We start from the raw sequence: 18,881 nt of genomic DNA on the forward strand, positions 1-18,881 counted from the left end.
TTCTGAAGGGTAGCTGATTAGAAGGATGAGCGATAGCCCAACTCCTTAACGTTAGTCTAATAAAACCAATGTACAGCAGCCATCTTGCATAGTAGCCCTTGCCTCAGTTCCCGAAAGTTAGGCTGGTAAACCTTATACGTCATGCGTTACAAGTTGTGAACCCCTGAGGCAGCTCTGTAGAGTTAGGTCTATAAGAACAATGTATCGCCATTAGCTCCTGGTCCATCTCCTTAAAGTTAGTCTCATATAACCAATGTATAGCAACCATCTTGCCTCGGGGGCCCTAGCACTAGGAGGTTGTACGCGGCCGCTATCTTGCGCAATCGCCCCTGGGCCGTCTCCTTAAGTCACATGTGTCCCCTGACCCAGCTTTCTCAATAAGAGACTATGTATAGCCGCCATCATGCCCCTGGGCCAGTTCTCAGGCGTTAGTCCCATAAGAACCAGTGTATAGCCGCCGTCTTGCACATTTGCCCCTGTGCCAGCTCTGTCCTTTTGTACCTAGTGCCTGGTGTGTAAATGGGAAACCACGGAAAACCATCTTCATGGCTGCCGACAGTGGTTTCGAACCCACTATCTCCGGGAAGCAAGCTCACAGGCGCGCGCCCCTAACCGCACGGCCAACTCTCCCGATGAAAAAAGATGAAGATTCGCAAGTTTCATTAAGGAAGAAAAGCAATTTCGCGTGCAAGGGTCACGGCAAAAAAAACAAGCAGCAGTGTAATAAATGTATGAGTGAAGGGACGGTGTACAGCTACGAGCGAGGAGAGGGTAGGAAACGTGGGCTTTGATTGGCAGGTAAGAGGCTCACCATGCGCTCTTGCTCCCAGAGTCAAGGTTTGTGCATCTCTGAAATACAGCATAATGACATTGAATATCAGGAACTGAAGAAAGGTATGTTTGACTGTGTTTTCAAAATTATATCAAGTACTATTTGAGGGGTGTCCGTTCAAAAGGTGCTGTTTCCACTTCCGAAAAATAAACCAGTATTTCGTCCACATCCATTACAGTAGTTGAATATTATCGACTGCATGAGCAATCCAGACTAGAATGATCTAGTTCCTGAGTGGTTGCACCAAACCAGATCATCGGTACTTTCCATGTGCCTTGCACTTTCCCCACAAATTTCTTAAGGTGGAAATGGCATCTTTTGCACAAACACTCGTCAGTTTTTTTAATAAATGACAATAACCTTAAAATCATGTCATCCGCAGTGTAAACTATTCAATAACCCATTAAGAACTAAAACTAGAACTAAACTTGTCAGTGTATTGTGCTGCTTACTTCAACTAACCCATTTATTTACATTGAAATCGTCTGAAACGAATTTAAGGGCCAGAACACTCCAAATACTTGAACAGAAATATCTGAATTTTGTTTAACTTAAAGTTCTGTCGTTCTTGCCAAGGCCCAATAAAATTATCCAACAATTAAGGTTTATTCTCACTTGGGGTTACGACGTATTTTTCCGTTCTGTTAATTTAGTATGTAAAACATACGCTGAGGAGTAAAAGAGACTGTAGAAGAAGTGTATTTTAGAAATTCATAGCCAGAGCCACATTCATTCAATATTAGAGCAGTTATATTTGTCGAAATTAAACTTAATATTGAGGGTGCAAATTGCTAATCGTCCGTGTCAAAATCATCAAATTTATGGGAGACAAGATCTAGTTCCTGAGTGGTTGCACCAAACCAGATCATCGGTACTTTCCATGTGCCTTGCACTTTCCCCACAAATTTCATAAATGATATACCAGGAGATAAGTTAGAAATAGAATCTTGTATGGGGAAGTGCTGGGAGAGAAATTAACAAAGGATGTTCGTGAAACAGCTTCCTTGAATATTTTGAAATATGCACGTCTTAACCCCAAAATGTCAAAAATTAGCATAAGACATTTGCATTCTGCACAATCGTTACGCATTTTTAAAGGGAAGTTTCAATCATTCGTTGCCTGTTAATAACGTGCATCATGTCTGATTCCATGGACGAGTGGTATGTGTCCTAGCCTTCGGTACTCGAGGTCCCGGGTTCAATTCCCGGTCGGGTCGAGGGATTTTTATCTTGAACGGTTTATTCCCTTGGCTAGGGTACTGGGTACTTGTCCTGTCCCAAACATTTCTGCAACCCATAAACCACACACAAAACTATCCTCCACAACAGTAACACGTAGCTCCCATACAAGGCACATGACATCCACCCTCGTCAGTGGGTCTGCCAGCTGCCTCTGTGGATGCGTGGTAGGGTGTCGGCTTCCGGATCCCAAGATAGCGGGTTCAAACCCGGCAGAGGTAGTCGGATTTTTGAAGGGCGGAAAAAAGTCCATTCGACACTCCATGTCGTACGATGTCGGCGTGTAAAAGATCTCTGGTGATACATTTGGTATTTACCCGCCAAAATTAATTAAAACTCAGCCATAGACGCGCAAGAGAGATCCGATTTACTCTGTCTGCCGTCTAGCGGACCTAGAGTAAAACGGAACGTCGAAATTGACGATCAGACAGCCAGATGGCGTCAAATCGAAATGTCTGCAAACGGTAGCTGAGGCCATACGATTATTATTATTAGTGGGTCTGCCTCACAAGGGCTGTACCAGGCTAGAAACAACCACACGAAATTGTCATTACTATAACAAGCATAATTCATAATATATATTTACAATGTGCTTTACGTAGCACCGACACAGAAATGTCATATGGCAACGATGGGATAGGGAAGGGCTAGGAGTAGGATGGAAGCGGCCGTGGCCATATTTAAGCTACACTATAATATAAATGCAAGCTGACAACCACGTGACTCAAACCGCGCAGCCACTCCATCGTTACTGCCTCAATAATAGAGAAAAGCTTCTACTAACATCTCCCCTGAATTGAATGTTCCGTGAAGCTGCATCAATAATGTTTCAATATAACGCTTCAGAAAGCCAGCATCTTCATTAAAGCTATTAGGGAATGATATTTTCTTCAAAGTATTTAATGACTATCCTCCTGAGGGTTGCCGGTGTTCGAACATAACACATAACAGGGACTGGCGACTTTTATTTTTGCAAGTTGCTTTACGTCGCACCGACACAGATAGGTCTTAAGGCGACGATAGGACAGGAAAGGGCTACAAGTGGGACGGAAGCGGCCATGGACTTATTTAAGGTACAGCCCCAGCATTTCTCTGATGTGAAAATGGGAAACCACGGAAAAACTTCTTCAGGGCTGCCGACAGTGGGGCTCGAACCCACTATCGTCCGAATACTGGATACTGGCCGCACTTAAGCGACTGCAGCTATCGAGCTCGGTGATTGGCGACTTTACCCTGTACAGTATGTTGAGACAAGTGAGGCGCTATTTTACTTTCGTACATAGCTTACGTAGCGTGATGTCACTGGATTCCTACCAGGGTGGTCGTGGTTTGAATGCTGATGAGAGTTTCGAATTAGAAAGTCACTTCCATGTGGTTCAGGTTTTACGTCAAATTGGAAGTCCCGAGAATGTGATCACGATATTAACATTCAAGTTACTTGCTTGCATACACAGCTCACCATACACGTACATTTCATCGAAATAAAGGAAGAAACTCACTTCCAGGTGAGAATAGTGACTAGGTTTGCAGAGTGTTCTGCGTAAATACAGTATAAACGTGTCTGATTTTAATATATGCGTAAAGTTTGCCGTGTATTATGTTCGCCTCCTGACAGGCAGTTTTACTGTGTGCACCAACGCACATTCGTCCCTGGTGAATATAATTCTTCAGACATCACAGACTGGTTGTTAATTAAGTCCACTGTCAGGAAAATGCCAAGCTAAGGCGGACAGTTTCTTAGTGTCTTACCTACCGCTCCTTGCTTGCTGGATCTCAATGGTAGACATAGACGTGAAATCGGCAGCACTACCTTCACATAGAGTAGGCCTACTTCTTAAAAACTTCTTGAAGTTATTTCAACGAAGCCGAGGATTTGTTTTTTGCAAGAATATATCCACTGAGAGATTCGACAGAATCTAACAACATTTCACAACAAATCACTTCTTCGTATTTATATAACCCAGTGGCAATAATATATTCACTACCACACTAAATGAGGCTTAGAACAACAGTGAAGTGAATGAAGTGATTGTTCCTTTGCTGGATATATCATGGTTATGATTTCTTCCGAATTAAAATTGTGTATAAGTCATCTCCGGAACTAGAATTTTCCCCTGCCACTAGACAACCGTGAAAAATACCCAAAAGATACCTTTGACAAAAGTGTATTCCATACAATATTAAGGTTTCTACAGGATTTCTGAGGAAGCTAGAATTAAGAATAAGAACAGTTAATATCAAAGGCTAATCTAGAAACAATTTTGAGAGGTGAAGCAGAGAAGTTATTGGATAATATTCATTTACCCATGATTTCTAGTTCAACATGTGAGAACACGAAGAGGTTGCATAAACGATTACTAACTTACGACCATGAATTTTGATAGTGTTTTATATCATATATGTATGGAATGTTTATAACCAGGGCAGAATATGAAGAATGATCACTACCTTATGGACATGAGTATATTGTCTTGATAATTTTTAATAAACGCATTATTTTTGTTATCGAATTGAGAACATATAAATATTACATTCAAGTTATCACTGGCGCATAATTGAGTACATTTTGTCTTAAGCATATTTATATGCACAGAGAATGGACTACTGTTAAAGACAAAGGGAATTGTATAATTTGTGATATCACTCCACATTTCATTAATGACATTAGTTGCCCTCATTCTCAAATTCCTGCTGTATTTTAGAGGTTGAACGCTTGGCTGTCATCTCTAGGATAGGAAAGGGCTAGGAATTGGAAGGAAGCGGACGTGGCCCTAATTAAGACACAGCGCCAGCATTTGCCTGGTGTGAAGATAAAAACCATGGAAAACCCTCTTCTGGGCTGTCGACAGTGGGTTTCGAACCCACTATCTCTCGAATGCAAGCTCACAGCTACGCCACCCTAGTCACTCGGTCAACTCACTCGGAAATGAGCTGTTGTACCAGTGGTGTGTTTTTCTTAACTAAAATAAACGTAGCATTGTGGTTGATGAATTGACACAATGATTGTGTCTCGTTTTTGCTAGATAATGGAAGGGTTAAAATAACAGCTAAGGGGTGCGTAAATTTACTTTGCTCTGCGTGCCAATGACGCCAACCCAGGTCCCGTGGGTACCAATTACTGAGGTAGTCTTAACCAACAAAGAAAACAATAGTTCATTTAGTATCAGCTTTTCATCGTGTCTCTGTACGAATAATAATAATAATAATAATAATAATAATAATAATAATAATAATAATAATAATAATAATAATAATAATAATAATAATAATAATAATAATAATAATAATAATAATAATAATAATAATAATAATAATAATAATAATAATAATAAAATTGGAATATCAAACATGGGCCGAAGTTCCTTGAAACAGAGATAGGACGGATCGAAAGAGTCGAGAAGTTCAAGTACCTTCGTGAGACCACACAGCGGATTGGACTAGAAAAAGCCGCAGTGGAAGATCGGATCTCAAAAAATAGGAAGAGCATGAGGATTAACAAAAGAACTTGGACTCTAGGAAGTTCATATCCATAATGCCAAATTAAAACACTTGCAACACCGTGGTCCAATACAGAATGAACGGAAATAGACTTACCATGTAAATATTTGATTGCTTCCAGAATAAAAAGGCCACTACATGATGGATAAGAATATGCAGAAATACACGGAAAGGTTAAACATCTCAGAGGTCCAAATGTTAGATAGAAGTTTAGGAATGCAGTGAAAAATTTGGAACCGTTTCAAGCCGAAGGGAGAATTAAGAATACCGGAAGAGCCTGGGCAGAGGAACAATGGAAGCCAGCCAGCAAACGCACCAGCAAACGCATGAAGGAGTATTGACACAGAGGACACACACATCATCATCATCATCATCATCATCATCATCATCATCTGTTTACCCTCCAGGTTCGGTTTTTACCTCGGACTCAGCGAGGGATACCACCTCTACCGCCTCAACTGCAGTGTCCTGGAGCTTCAGACTCTTGGTCGGGGATACAACTGGGGAGAATGACCAGTACATCGCCCAAGCGGCCTCACCTGCTATGCTGAACAGGGGCCTGGTAGAGGGATGGGAAGTCTGGAAGGGATAGACAAGGAAGAGGGAAGGAAGCGGCCGTGGCTTTAAGTTAGGTACCATCCCGGCATTTGCCTGGAGGAGAAGTGGGAAACCACGGAAAACCACTTCCAGGATGGCTGAGGTGGGAATCGAACCCACCTCTACTCAGTTGACCTCCCGAGGCTGAGTGGACCCCGTTCCAGCCCTCGTACCACTTTTCAAATTTCGTGGCAGAGCCGGGAATCGAACCCGGACCTCCGGGGGTGGCAGCGAATCACGCTAACCACTACACCACAGAGGCGGACGGAAACTACACACAAAGAAACAGAAATGAAGTTGTAACGTGAACCTAAGCGTCAATCCGCTTGTAAAAATAAATAGATTGGTTTTACGTCCTACTAACTGATTACGGTAATCGGAGATGGTGGCGAGGTGCTGAATTATGTCCCGCAGGAGCTCTGTTTCTTTCTTTCTTTCTTTCTTTCTTTCTTTCTTTCTTTCTTTCTTTCTTAATCTGTTTACCTTCCAGGGTTGTTTTCTCCCTCGGTCTCAGCGAGGGATCCTACCTCTATCGCCTCAAGTACAGTGCCCTGGAACGTGAGACTTTGGGTCGGGGGATACAACTGGTAAGGCGGACAAGCACCTCGCACAGGTAGCCTCACCTGCTATGATGAACAAGGGCCTTGTGGGGGGGGGATACAACTGGTAAGGCGGACAAGCACCTCGCCCAGGTAGCCCCACCTGCTATGATGAACAAGGGCCTTGTGGAGGGATGGGAAGATTGGAAAAGGTAGACAAGGAAGAGGAAAGGAAGCGGCCGTGGCGTTACGCACCATCCCGGCATTTGCCTTGAGGAGAAGTGGGAGACCACAAAAAACCACTTCGCGGATGGCAGAGATGGGAATCGAACCCTCCTTTCGTCGCCATAAGACCTATCTGTGTCCGTACGACGTAAAGCCCCTAGCAAAAAAAAACAACCCTCCTCTACTCAGTTGACCTCCCGAGGTTGAGTGGACGCCCTTCCAGCCCTCGTACCACTTTTCAAATTTCGTGGCAGAGCCGGGAATCGAACCCGAGCCTCCGGCGTCGGCAGCTAATCACACTAACCACTACTACATCATGGAGGAGGACAGGAGTTCTTTTACGTGCCGATTCAAGGCCGATGTATTTGAGCAGCTTCATATAGCACAGAACTGAGCCGGTATTGAACCCACCAACTTAAGCTCAGAAGTCCAGCATCGTGCAACTTGAGCTACTCGGCCCGGCTTTGTACGAATGAGAGTGACAATCTGTGGTCACGACTGGCTGTAGTGAGAGACCTATCAGGTTTGCCACATTGAATCACCTGAAGCAAAGAACCATGGAATGGACATGAAGTACACGTGTATTCAGGGAAGATGGAGGATGACAAATGGATCGATTGACATAAGGAACCACGTTCCGGAAACGATCGAGCAAAATTCTTCTCATTTAGTCGGTTTACGAGCGCAAGTTTCACAAGCTGCTCCATTTACAACAAACGTTCGAAATGGCGTCCCCCTGTATCAACGCAGGCATGGCATCGCCGCACAAAGTTCTGTCGTACCCGTTCGAATATCCCCTGCGTCGTTTGAACAGCGTCGCAGGCAGCGAGAATCGTTGCCAATATATCCTCTTCAGTCTCGACAGGTGTTTCATACACAAGGCTTTTCACATTGCCCGACAACGAGAAATCGATTTGGGTGAGAAATTCCGACAGCCCAGCGTCTGTTAAGAACGGACAGACGTTAAACAACTTGGATTATTAATAACTTTTGACTCTAACGTTTCCGGACTGCGGTCCCTTATCTCAAACTGATCCATTTGCCGTCCTACATTATCCCTGACAGTTTGTAGCACCATCACGGGTACACCCCGTATAATGCGAGCCTCTGTATACACCCAGCACAAGGAGGTGTCTTACTGGAAATTTTCTGTTCATTTTTCATCCCTGGGGCTCATAAACCCGTGTTGTAGGGGTAGCGTGCCTGCCTATTACCCGGAGGCCCCGGGTTCGATTCCCGGCCAGGCCAGGGATTTTTACCTGGACCTGAGGGCTGGTTCGAGGTCCACTCAGCCTACGTGATTAGAACTGAGGAGCTATATGACGGTGAGATGGCGGCCCCGGTCTAGAAAGCCAAGAATAATGACCGAGAGGATCCGTCTTGCTGACCACACGACACCTCGTAATCTGCAGGCCTTCGAGCTGAACAGCGGTCGCTTGGTAGGCCAAGGCCCTTCAAGGGCTGTAGTGCCATGGGGTTTTGGTTTGGTTTGAGGCTCATAAACTTTCCTCCCAGGTCACTCCTCTTTAACACGTGAGTCAACCTCGCGACCGGAAATGTCGACTGGCCACTAATTGGTATGTCTAGAGGTGCGCCTTGTCTCCGAGACGTGACACAATGCTTCATGCATCGCGAATGTTGAATCACCACCGGCTCTTATTTTGACGAGCGAACTGCAGAAATAACATGTAGGCCTACTTCGATTGTTCTATGTCTATTATCGTAATTGCGACTGAGGAAACCAATAGAGTATGATAATGTTATAGGAGAAATACTGACCCGCAGCACATATATCACTAAGAGCGGGCATTCTTTGAAATTACTCGCTCAATATTCAACCTTACATAACAGAATCTGTCCGCCTCCCTGGTGTAGTGGTTAGTGTGATTAGCTGCCACCCCGGGAGGCTGGGGTTCGATTGCCGGCTCTGCCACAAAATTTAAAAAGTGGTACGAAGGCTGGAAGGATAAGGCTCTGTCATTTCATTTCAATATCCCTTTTACTTCCAGGGTTGGTTTTTCCCGGAACTCAGCGAGGCATCCCACCTTTACCCCCTCAAGGGCAGTGTCCTGGTGCATGAGAAGTTTGATCGGGGATACAACTGGAGAGGAGGGCCAGCACCTAGCCCAGGTGGCCTCACATGCTATGCTGAACAGGGTTTTTATAGGGGATGGGAAGATTGGAAGGGATAGACAAGGAAGAGGGAAGGAAGCGGCCGCGGCCTTAAGTTAGGTGCCTGGAGAAGAAGTGGGGAAAGCACGTAAAACCACTTGGAGGATGGCTGAGGTGGGAATCGAACCCCCTCTACTCATTTTCCCTCTCGAGGCTGAGTGTACCGGCCCAGTCCTCTCACCACTTTTTGAAATTCTCTGTCAGAGTCGGGAATCGAACCCGGACCTCAGACAGTGGCAGCTAATCTCACTAACAACCACACCACAGAGGCGGGCTGTCTTGCTGTCTTTTACCCAATTTAATCAGTTGAAATAAGCTTGCCGTTGGTTACAGTCTCATGTTCTTGACGTGCGTGAAGTTTCTCTGCTAACCTGTGTTGCCGTGGTGTTTGAACAGCTGTGTTAATTGGGGTTAGAACTGGGAGACGACCGAGCGTGACCTTTCAGTCCACTTATCTTCTCGTGAGTGCGGCTGCACGCCCCTCCAACTCTCATACTAGGAATTAAAAATCTCCACATAGAACAGGTATCGAACCCAGGCCACCGGCCGTGAGGCTACAATGTTAAATTATATACCGCGACGACTGGCTTTCTGTTCAGAGGGTCCCGGGTTCGATTCCCGACCTGATTTGGGATTTTGACCTTCATTGGTTAATTCCAATGGCTCGGGGGCTGGGTGTTTGTGGTGTCCCTAACATCCCTGCAACTCACACACCACACATAACACTGTCCTCCACCACAATAACACGCAGTTACCTACACATGGCAGATGCCGCCCACCCCCATCGGAAGGTCTGCCTTACAAGGGCTGCACCCGGCTAGAAATAGCCACACGAAATTAAAAATAGTCATTTGTCTTATATTCCCGAGTTAGCATTTGGTGACAAATGCGACAACTTCATGTCCGTGAGTTCTGTCTCGTTAAAGAAACCCTGCAGGACAAAGTTCCGATAACCTGGCCTACATTAAAACAATTAGCAGTAGCATGGACGTTGAACAATTATTATTATTATTATTATTATTATTATTATTATTATTATTATTATTATTATTATTATTATTATTATTATTATTATTATTATTATAAAGACAAGGAACTATTTAGTGACAACCTGCTTCTGTAGTACACATGTTACTGACGTACCAAGAAAAGTAAGTGTGTCATTTTTCGTGACTCTTGATATCGTGATAATAGTTACGAGACCAGAAGTTCTACATGGAATCTCAACCATAGGGGCGTGACATTTCACTTCAAAAGTCTCACATGTATTGGTCGTGATGCGATCTATTAATGTACCTGGGAGATATTCTACGAATAGCAAACTATCGTTTCCTTTAACGGTTCATGACGTCATTGTTATATTTGAACATCGTAAAGCTGCTATCGTCCTGCATGTTGAGTGTTGACAACTGTTGGGCATAGAGGAGTTATCGTACTGTACATGTAGACCTACTTACAGTCTGCTTGTTAAGTCTATAGCCGGGAGGCTGGTCGGGTCCTCAGATAGCGTCACCAATGGTTATGTGGTTATAAGGATACCGCAAAAGCTGACGACGGCACCATAATGTTACGGTAATATCGAACTGTACCCGAAAGGTGCTCATTTGTGCACATCTAAGAAAATTTGAGGCTTTAGTAATTAAAGCTTTGTCAAAATTTTTGTTTTTAAATTATCTAAAATTGATCATGTCTTGGAAAGGCGTGCCAGTCCAGCTGATGAATCAAAATGGCACACCGTGGGCGAATCGCTGCACAAACACACACGTCCTAATCGTACAAAAGCTTGCTTCTATTGCTGTGATATTTTGGTCTTCGGTCGTGGAAGCTTTACTTGGGATTGAACCCCCATAGGAAGTAGAATTTTTTGATGACGGAGAATCACTTCTCCTATAGTCAGTTTCTCAAACGCTTCTTGTTAATTATTCATTTTTTTCAAATTTTATTATTACACGTGTTCGTTGAACCAAATAAACATAACCTTTAGTAGCTGACCTATAGATTTTAGAACGCAACCTATATGAAATTGTTAGTACAACGCTGCCAAACTTAATGTTGAATAGTAAATAATATTTAACTCTCTTATTTTAGATCAATAAAGTTAAAGGTAATGCAGATGCCGTCTCTTATACCGGAGGGAACAAAGGGAGTGATACAGATGGCAAAATCTACGGGTAACACATTTAATTAAACTTTTCACCAAATTAAGAAAAGTCTTCCGAAATTTTCTTTAATCGGTCCATATTTATGTCAAATTACTTTGTAGTTATTTTGTCATTTCGTAAAATATATCAACTCCTATATACACAATTCGAGCATGTACATCTCAAAATGAAACGCTTCTGAAGTATGAAGTCTAGTCTGTTCGTTTAATATTTTACTCGGATATGGTGTCCTGATAATAATTTAAGTTACTCATCACTTATCGACACGTAGTTTAAAATTAGCACACTGTCACTATGTAGCATTTATGTAGATAATACATTTTGTGAGAGAGGCAAGCGTCTTCTTATATTAGGATCCAGATAACCGCTAATTCAGACCTTCAGTTCCGTTAAAATGTGCCACATGATGATCGCGTGTCTTTGATAAATTAAACTGCATGAACGGAAATATTTTCCTACAAAATTTCCGCATAATTCCTTCATTGGATTGACATTACCGATTTCAGAATCTAAATAATACGCATTGTCGTAATTTAGTTCACTTAGACGAAGATGTCTTTCATATGAAAACACCCTTAATTTTGGTTCTGTGACAACTTCGGAATTGGAGGTTATGGTAGCTGAGAGCCATTGTCACTGACTTCTAACCAAGCGACCGTGGTTCGAATCCTTTTCCATTGCATGTGAAATTTTTCAAATGAAAATTCACGAGCATGTGGTTCGGATTCGACGCAAAACTGGAGGCGCCTGAATAGTCAGCGTAGTGGCCCTAGTTTCTGAGAGCTCCAAGTTCGATTCCCATACGGTTTGGGGGTTTTAATCTTAAACGGTTAATTTCCTTTCTTTGGGGCTCGGTATTTGTTCTGTTCCCAACATCCCTGCAACTCATATACCCCACACAACACTGTTCTCTACTACAATAACACTCAGTCTCGTATAGCGGCAGACGCAGCACACAATTGTAAGCCTTACAAGGGCTGCACTAGGGTAACAATATCAACACGAAATTATTATTATTATTATTATTATTATTATTATTATTATTATTATTATTATTATTATTATTATTATTATTATTATTATTATTATTATAGCGAAACATTACACCACTACTTCACGATGGAGAATAAATAGAAAGTTTCCCTCGTCGTATTGTCATAGGAATTGTTTCGCATTAATCATTTAATCCTCATTCTTATCAAAATGCTAGACACATGGATTAGCAATTACAGACGTGAAGTTACACTATTCGGAGATTGGAATTCGAATATTTACGGTAACAGTGGCTGTTCTGAGTAAACTGAAGTTTTCGCCACCCCTCAGTTTTCTGCTCTCACCAGGGATGATGGCCTCAGATGAGAGAACACTGGCTTTCTAAGTCCAAGTTGGCGGGTTCGACCCTGGCTGAGTCCAGTGGTATTAGGAAGTGCTCCAATATGCCAACAATCTTGTCAATTGTTAGTGAAAGAAATACTGTGAGACATATTATCGGAACCCTTGGCGTCTCCGAAAACAGTAAAAATATTTAGTAGGCCTTAAAACTAATAACAGAATTGTTATCAATCAAGATATCAGGCAGACTTCATATGTACTAATACATAGACCGTTGACGATGATGTCTGAAGCCCTTAGTACAAGGATATTCTTCTTCTTCTTATTATTATTATTATTCTGACCAGCTATTTTATTAACCTACTGTTACCAATGATAATATTCCAATATATTTCGGGGAAATCTCTATACCTAATGAATACCCGTGGGAAAGGTAACTCGGGATTCTTGTCCGGAGTGAGTGAAGGAAACCCCCGGAAAGAATTACAACCACGGGGCTCACATACACTTGCTTACAGCGGCACGCGGCAGCGGACACGCCCTTGCCAGGCCTGCAATGACATGTCACATTAGGACCGGTCTTCTTGGTCCGTGGGAGGGCTCAGTAGCAGGACAATGCCCCTTCTTAATGTGATGCTGCTGTCTCCACCCTATTACAGGAGAATTACAGGAACTATCTTCGGAGGAATGTTTGCAATCAAATGAGCTGTGTCATGTGTCCAATGATATCTTGAGGAAGAGCTACATTTGTCACGTCAGTACGGACATGTGTGTTTTTTTCTGTATTCTGGAAACACAGTGAGATAGGGTATTTGTACGTGGAGGTGACACATGAGAACTCTCTTCATCGATTGTACAGTAGAAAAACCAAACCCAATGGCACTACAGCCCTTGAAGGGCCTTTGCCTCCCAAGCGACCGCTGCTCAGCCCGAAGGCCTGCAGATTACGAGGTGTCGTGTAGTCAGCACGACGAATCCTCTCGCCCGCTATTCTTGGCTTTCTAGACCGGTGCCGCTATCTCACCGTCAGATAGCTCCTCAATTCTAATCACGTAAGTTGAGTGGACCTCGAATCAGCCCTCAGGTCCAGGTAAAATCTCTGACCTGGCCGGGAATCGAACCTGGGGCCGGCGTACAGTACAGCACCCAGTTCTATTCCCCACTATATCCTTGAATGATGATTGTAGAAAACTGAAAGGGTATTGCAGTGTTAACAAGTTTTGAGACTTGTGCAGCTTCTGGAAAAGGTTCACAAGTCTCATCTGATGGCTTGTGTCTGTCTACCGTAGTCATAATCGTATGGTCACAGCTACCGTTCCGTTCGTAAGCACTTTGATTTGACGCTGTCATGTATACGATGGAAACATGAATCTTAACTCATTAAAGCTCAAATTATTTACTGGCCGTGCGGTTAGGAGCGCGCAGCTGTAAGCTTGCATCAGGGAGATGGTGGGTTCGAATCCCACTGTCGGCAGCCCTGAAGATGGTTTATCGTGGTTTCCCATTTTCACACCAGGCAAATGCTGGGGCCGTACCTTAATTAAGGCCACGGCCGCTTCCTTCCCATTCCTAGGCCTTTCCTATCCCATCGTCGCCATAAGACCTATCTGTGTCGGTGCGACTTAAAGCAAAATAGCAAAAGAAAAGAAATATTTACTATACAGGGTGGTCGAAACAACGTGAACCGAGTATATGAGCGTTAGAACGTTGGTCATACTGATAACTAATTTGAAAAAATAATTCGATATCTCTTCGCAACCATTGCCACTTTACCAGCTGCTGAAGTTTGCCCACCAGATCGCTTCGCTCGCGAATTTAAATGGACTTTGTGAGGCGGTATTGCTAAATCTGCATGTGATTCACGACCGGCTTGAGAGCACCAATTGCAGAAAGAAAACCTTTGCCACGGTGTGGGGGGTGGGGGTGAGGGGGTGGGGTGGGGGTATTTGAACACGGAGCTCCGAGCATACAGGATCGCGCCATAGCAAGTAGGCTACGTTACGGTGTCACTGACTGAAACCCATGGTCTTCTTATAATTGACGCTAGCTTCTCGGCATGGTTCTCAAGCCAGACTTAACACCGCCTCCCGAAGCCAATTCGAATTCGTCCACGAAGCGATCTGATTGCCTGACTTTAGCAGCAGGTAAAATGTAAATGGCGCGTGATATCAATTTATTTTTCAAATTATTTACCAGTACGATCAACCCTGTAACATTCGTATGCCAGGTTCACGTTGTTTCTGATCACCCTGTAGCAGGGCCTCTCAAACGCCCAAAATCTCACGTGCAAACTGAGGCGCAGAGTTCCTGTGCACAGTGCATCGGTCCCACTCGGCTCGGCTCGGACCAGCGCGTCGTCTCGGGGCGACACGGCTAAGCTCGGCTGAACTCGGCTCGGATTTGGAGCGCTACGGAGCAAGTGAGGAAGACGGAGGCAGGCGAGGGGAAAGAGAGAGACACCGCTATTGCTCCAAATTGAGGAGTGGGGGTCTGAACTCCGGTCAACCAAGCGAAGTCGTCTTTTGCACCGTGCACCGCACAATGCACTGGTGCATGCACTCTGAGAGGCCCTGCTATAGGCCTATATCCAAGTTTTAATGAAAACTTATCACTATGCAAGTAAGAAACCAGTTTTGTAAAACAATTTGCTCAGTTCGGGTGATGATAGTACGACTCTTTGGCTGCATGGTCAGCGTCGAGGCCATCGGTTGAGAGGGTTCCGTGTTCTATTCCCGACCGGTTTGGGGATGCTAGACGGGCCAGGTTAATTCGTCTGAATGATAATACTAAATGTTTAAATTCGCGAATACCTCTGTTACCGTATCTCTTGTGGCAAAAATGTATCAGATATAAATAATTGGAAATTGTAATTTCTGAAACTTTTGTTAAATATAGGTTTTAGACAGAAGATATTTGTATTTTTGTGAAAAATGAAATAATCGCGAATATCTCCATTACTATTTCTCGTAAGGTAAAACTTACAAAACATAAAAGGTCGTAGATCGTACTTTGCACAAATTTTACGGTGTACAGTTTTTCGATACAGTTAATATTAACGAAGAAATCTGACATTTACTGTATTAGTTCCCTTATTATTGCTACGATACAGTGTACAAATAACACACAGCTTAGTGCACTCTCTGGATATGCTTCAGCATAGACAGACAGACAGTGAACTAAACTCATTTTCGAATTGTGTATACGTAATTCGAGACTGAAGTGAAGTGTACAGGCACAATTTTATTTTTATAGCTGATGGTACGAGAAATTGTATTTTCTGGATGAATTGCACTGTTAGATTAGTGTGGTGAAGGAGGAAGAATGGCTTAGCAAAACTAGCTTCAAATGAGAAGTTATGTGCAAGGGATGAATAAAAGAGAAGGGAACGGACAGGGGAGGAAACTGATATCATAGTTGCTAAGAATGAAACCATTCTCATTCCCCCCCTCCCATATTATTCTAGTCCTGCCATGTATGTTGCTTCAGTTATTCTCTTTAATACTAGTAGCATTTGAGAAGGCTTTAAACACATTATTATTATTATTATTATTATTGAAAATCCACAGCCTGTTTCTAGTCATTCGACCGGGTCGGGGATGGAATGAATGAAGCCCCTATCTAGCGGCGAGGATAGGAAATGTGCCGGCTGTCGAAGCCTGTCGCACTCTTCTGGGGCAATGATACATGACTGATAGATGAAATGAAATGTTAATGGAGAGTGTTGCTGGAATTAAATCTGACAGGGAAAACCGTAGTACCCGGAGAAAAACCTGTTTCGCCTCCGCTTTGTCCAGCATAAATATCACATTGAGTGACCGGGTTTTGAACCATGGTATCCAGCGATGAGAGGCCGGCGCGCTGCCGCCTGAGCCACGGAGGCTACATCATTATTATTATTAGTATTAGATGTAATCCTTTGTTAATAAGAGTGGCTTACTGAAACGTCAGATACATTTATTTCTGTCAGGTATACTTATCCAGAGTCCACCTTGGCTGAATGGTCAACTACTGGGCTTCGTTTCAGGGGGCCCTGGGTTCAACTCCCGGCCGGGCTGGGGATTTTAATTGCGTATAGTTAGTTCCCTTGGCTCGGGGACTGGGTATCTATGTTCATCTCAATACACTCCTCTTTGTACACATGCAATACACTACACTACCAACCACCGCAGAATCTTACAATGGACAAACCACCCTTCCTCATTTGGTTTGCGTCAGGAAGGACACGTGGCCGTAAAACTAGGCCAAACCCACATCAAGTGGCGACTCCAATAAATTGGGAAAGGCCAACAAGGAGAAAGAGATATTCTTATATAGATTTTCAGCTTCCATTTAATAACATTGCGTGAAAAAGTATCAGTCCTTCCTTGGAGGTAAACAATACCTATCAGGTTTATTAACAATATTAGCCTATTATCATCTAGGCGAAGCAAAATACTCAGCTTCTGTTTCAGGATTTAGGAAAAAAGAAGTTAGTTCGAAAATCAGATTTCACGTTCATTGTTCAAAAAATTAATTCATTCAAAAAATCATTCAAATTTTCACGTCATGTGATGCAACATTTTCATGCAGAAGACATGTAAGTAGCAAGAACTGTTTCCAATACGAATTGATGATTTAGTGTTAAGAAAGGAGGAACATTTTTGAAATATCCGTTATAGGTTCTACTGAGTGACTTACAGTAGATGCCGAGGCTGTGTGAACCAAATGTATAAGAAATGACGCAAAGGAGTAAAATAGTATTAAGATGGACAAGACAGTGATTAGGTTCACTGTTAGACAAGTCTAATGTAATGCACAGGTTTAGAATATAAGGTGATACCGCAAACTCAATTTGAAAATATCATATCATGAGTCCGCCTCTGTGGTGTAGTGGTTAGTGTGATTAGCTGCCACCCCCGGAGGCCCGGGTTCGATTCCCGTCTCTGCCACGAAATTTGAAAAGTGGTACGAGGGCTGGAACGTGGTCCACTCAGTCTCGCGAGGTCAACTGAGGAGAGGTGGGTTCGATTCCCATCTCAGCCATCCTTGAAGTGGTTTTCCGTGGTTTCCCACTTCTCCTCCAGGCAAATGCCGGGATGGTACCTAACTTAAGGCCACGGCCGCTCCCTTCTCTCTTCCTTGCCTATACTATCCAATCTTCCCAATCCCCACCAAGGCCCCTGTTCAGCATAGCAGGTGAGGCCGCCTGGGCGAGGTACTGGTCATACTCCCCAGTTGTATCCCCCGACCCAATGTCTCATGCTCCCTGGAGGGTAATCAGATTAAGAAAGAAGAAAGAAGTATCATATCATGAAGACACCATGTACCTTCACAAGACAGAATGCTGAAATACATACCAATCGATAATACAGTTTATAATAATATTGTGTGCTTAACCCACTGCCATGATGCACGTTTGAGGATTCTCTACTTAGAAGCAGTCCTTAGGTTCGCAGTGCCGATGTCTTCTTTCTGTTGTTGTCCAGAACTACTTCAAGCTTGTGCATGAAGTGAATGTTGAATTGTTTGAAACATATTAGTTGTGAAGAGTTACTTCTAGGAAGAACACAATCATATTCTTCACGGTTTCTACATCAATGTATTTTAAGGAAAATGTAAGTCATATTATTTTATATCTTATCGTTTATAGAATACATCTAATAGCATTTTCTTTTCACAACTGGCTTCCTGTTGCTGTGACGAGGTACTTAACGATTGATCCCCATGTGGGGCTCGTGATACTTGATAGTGATTCAAAGTGTTAGGTCTACTTTTCCAGGCTACTAGATTCTTTAATAAACTTGGGAAGACCGAGCTCGATAGCTGCAGTCGCTTAAGTGCGGCCAGTATCCAGTAATCGGGAGATAGTGGGTTCGAGCCACACTGTCGGCAGCCCTGAAGATGGGTTTCCGTGGTTTCTCACTTTCACGCGAGGCAAATGCCGGGGCTGTACCTTAATTAAGGCCACGGCCGCTTCCTTCCACTTCACAGGCCTTTCCTATCCCATCGTCGGCATAAGACCTCTCTGTGTCGGTGCGACGTAAAGCAAATAACAAAAATAACAAACTTGGGAAGCAATTTAAACAGGAAGACCGATTTAACGTTCGCTCAGCTAATATGAGTTTTAGTCGACACTGGCCTGAAAAGTAGTTCTTTAAATATGAGCTAATTTCATAAATGCAGATCTCTTGCATTTAAACACCAAGATCCATCCCCTCAACCTCCAACACAGAAGCTGGACCCCTAATCATTTAAGCTACTTAATACTTCGAACTCACACACTATTGTTATTGAGAGTCGATATTC

The 18,881-nt window shown here is 43.3% G+C and overlaps 1 protein-coding gene across 1 annotated transcript in view; it reads left to right on the top strand.

The window, feature by feature from the left end:
- Positions 1-812: 812 nt before the first annotated feature.
- The window catches only part of Cht10 (Chitinase 10), a 356,983-nt gene continuing 338,914 nt past the window's right edge, over positions 813-18,881 (top strand). The window contains exon 1 of the mRNA XM_068226063.1: positions 813-894. Within this exon, the coding sequence (XP_068082164.1) occupies positions 813-894 (82 nt within the window). The remainder of the gene's footprint in view (positions 895-18,881) is intronic.

Source organism: Anabrus simplex, chromosome 2 (genome assembly GCF_040414725.1).
Source record: "Anabrus simplex isolate iqAnaSimp1 chromosome 2, ASM4041472v1, whole genome shotgun sequence".
Taxonomy (NCBI): Eukaryota; Metazoa; Arthropoda; class Insecta; order Orthoptera; family Tettigoniidae; genus Anabrus; species Anabrus simplex.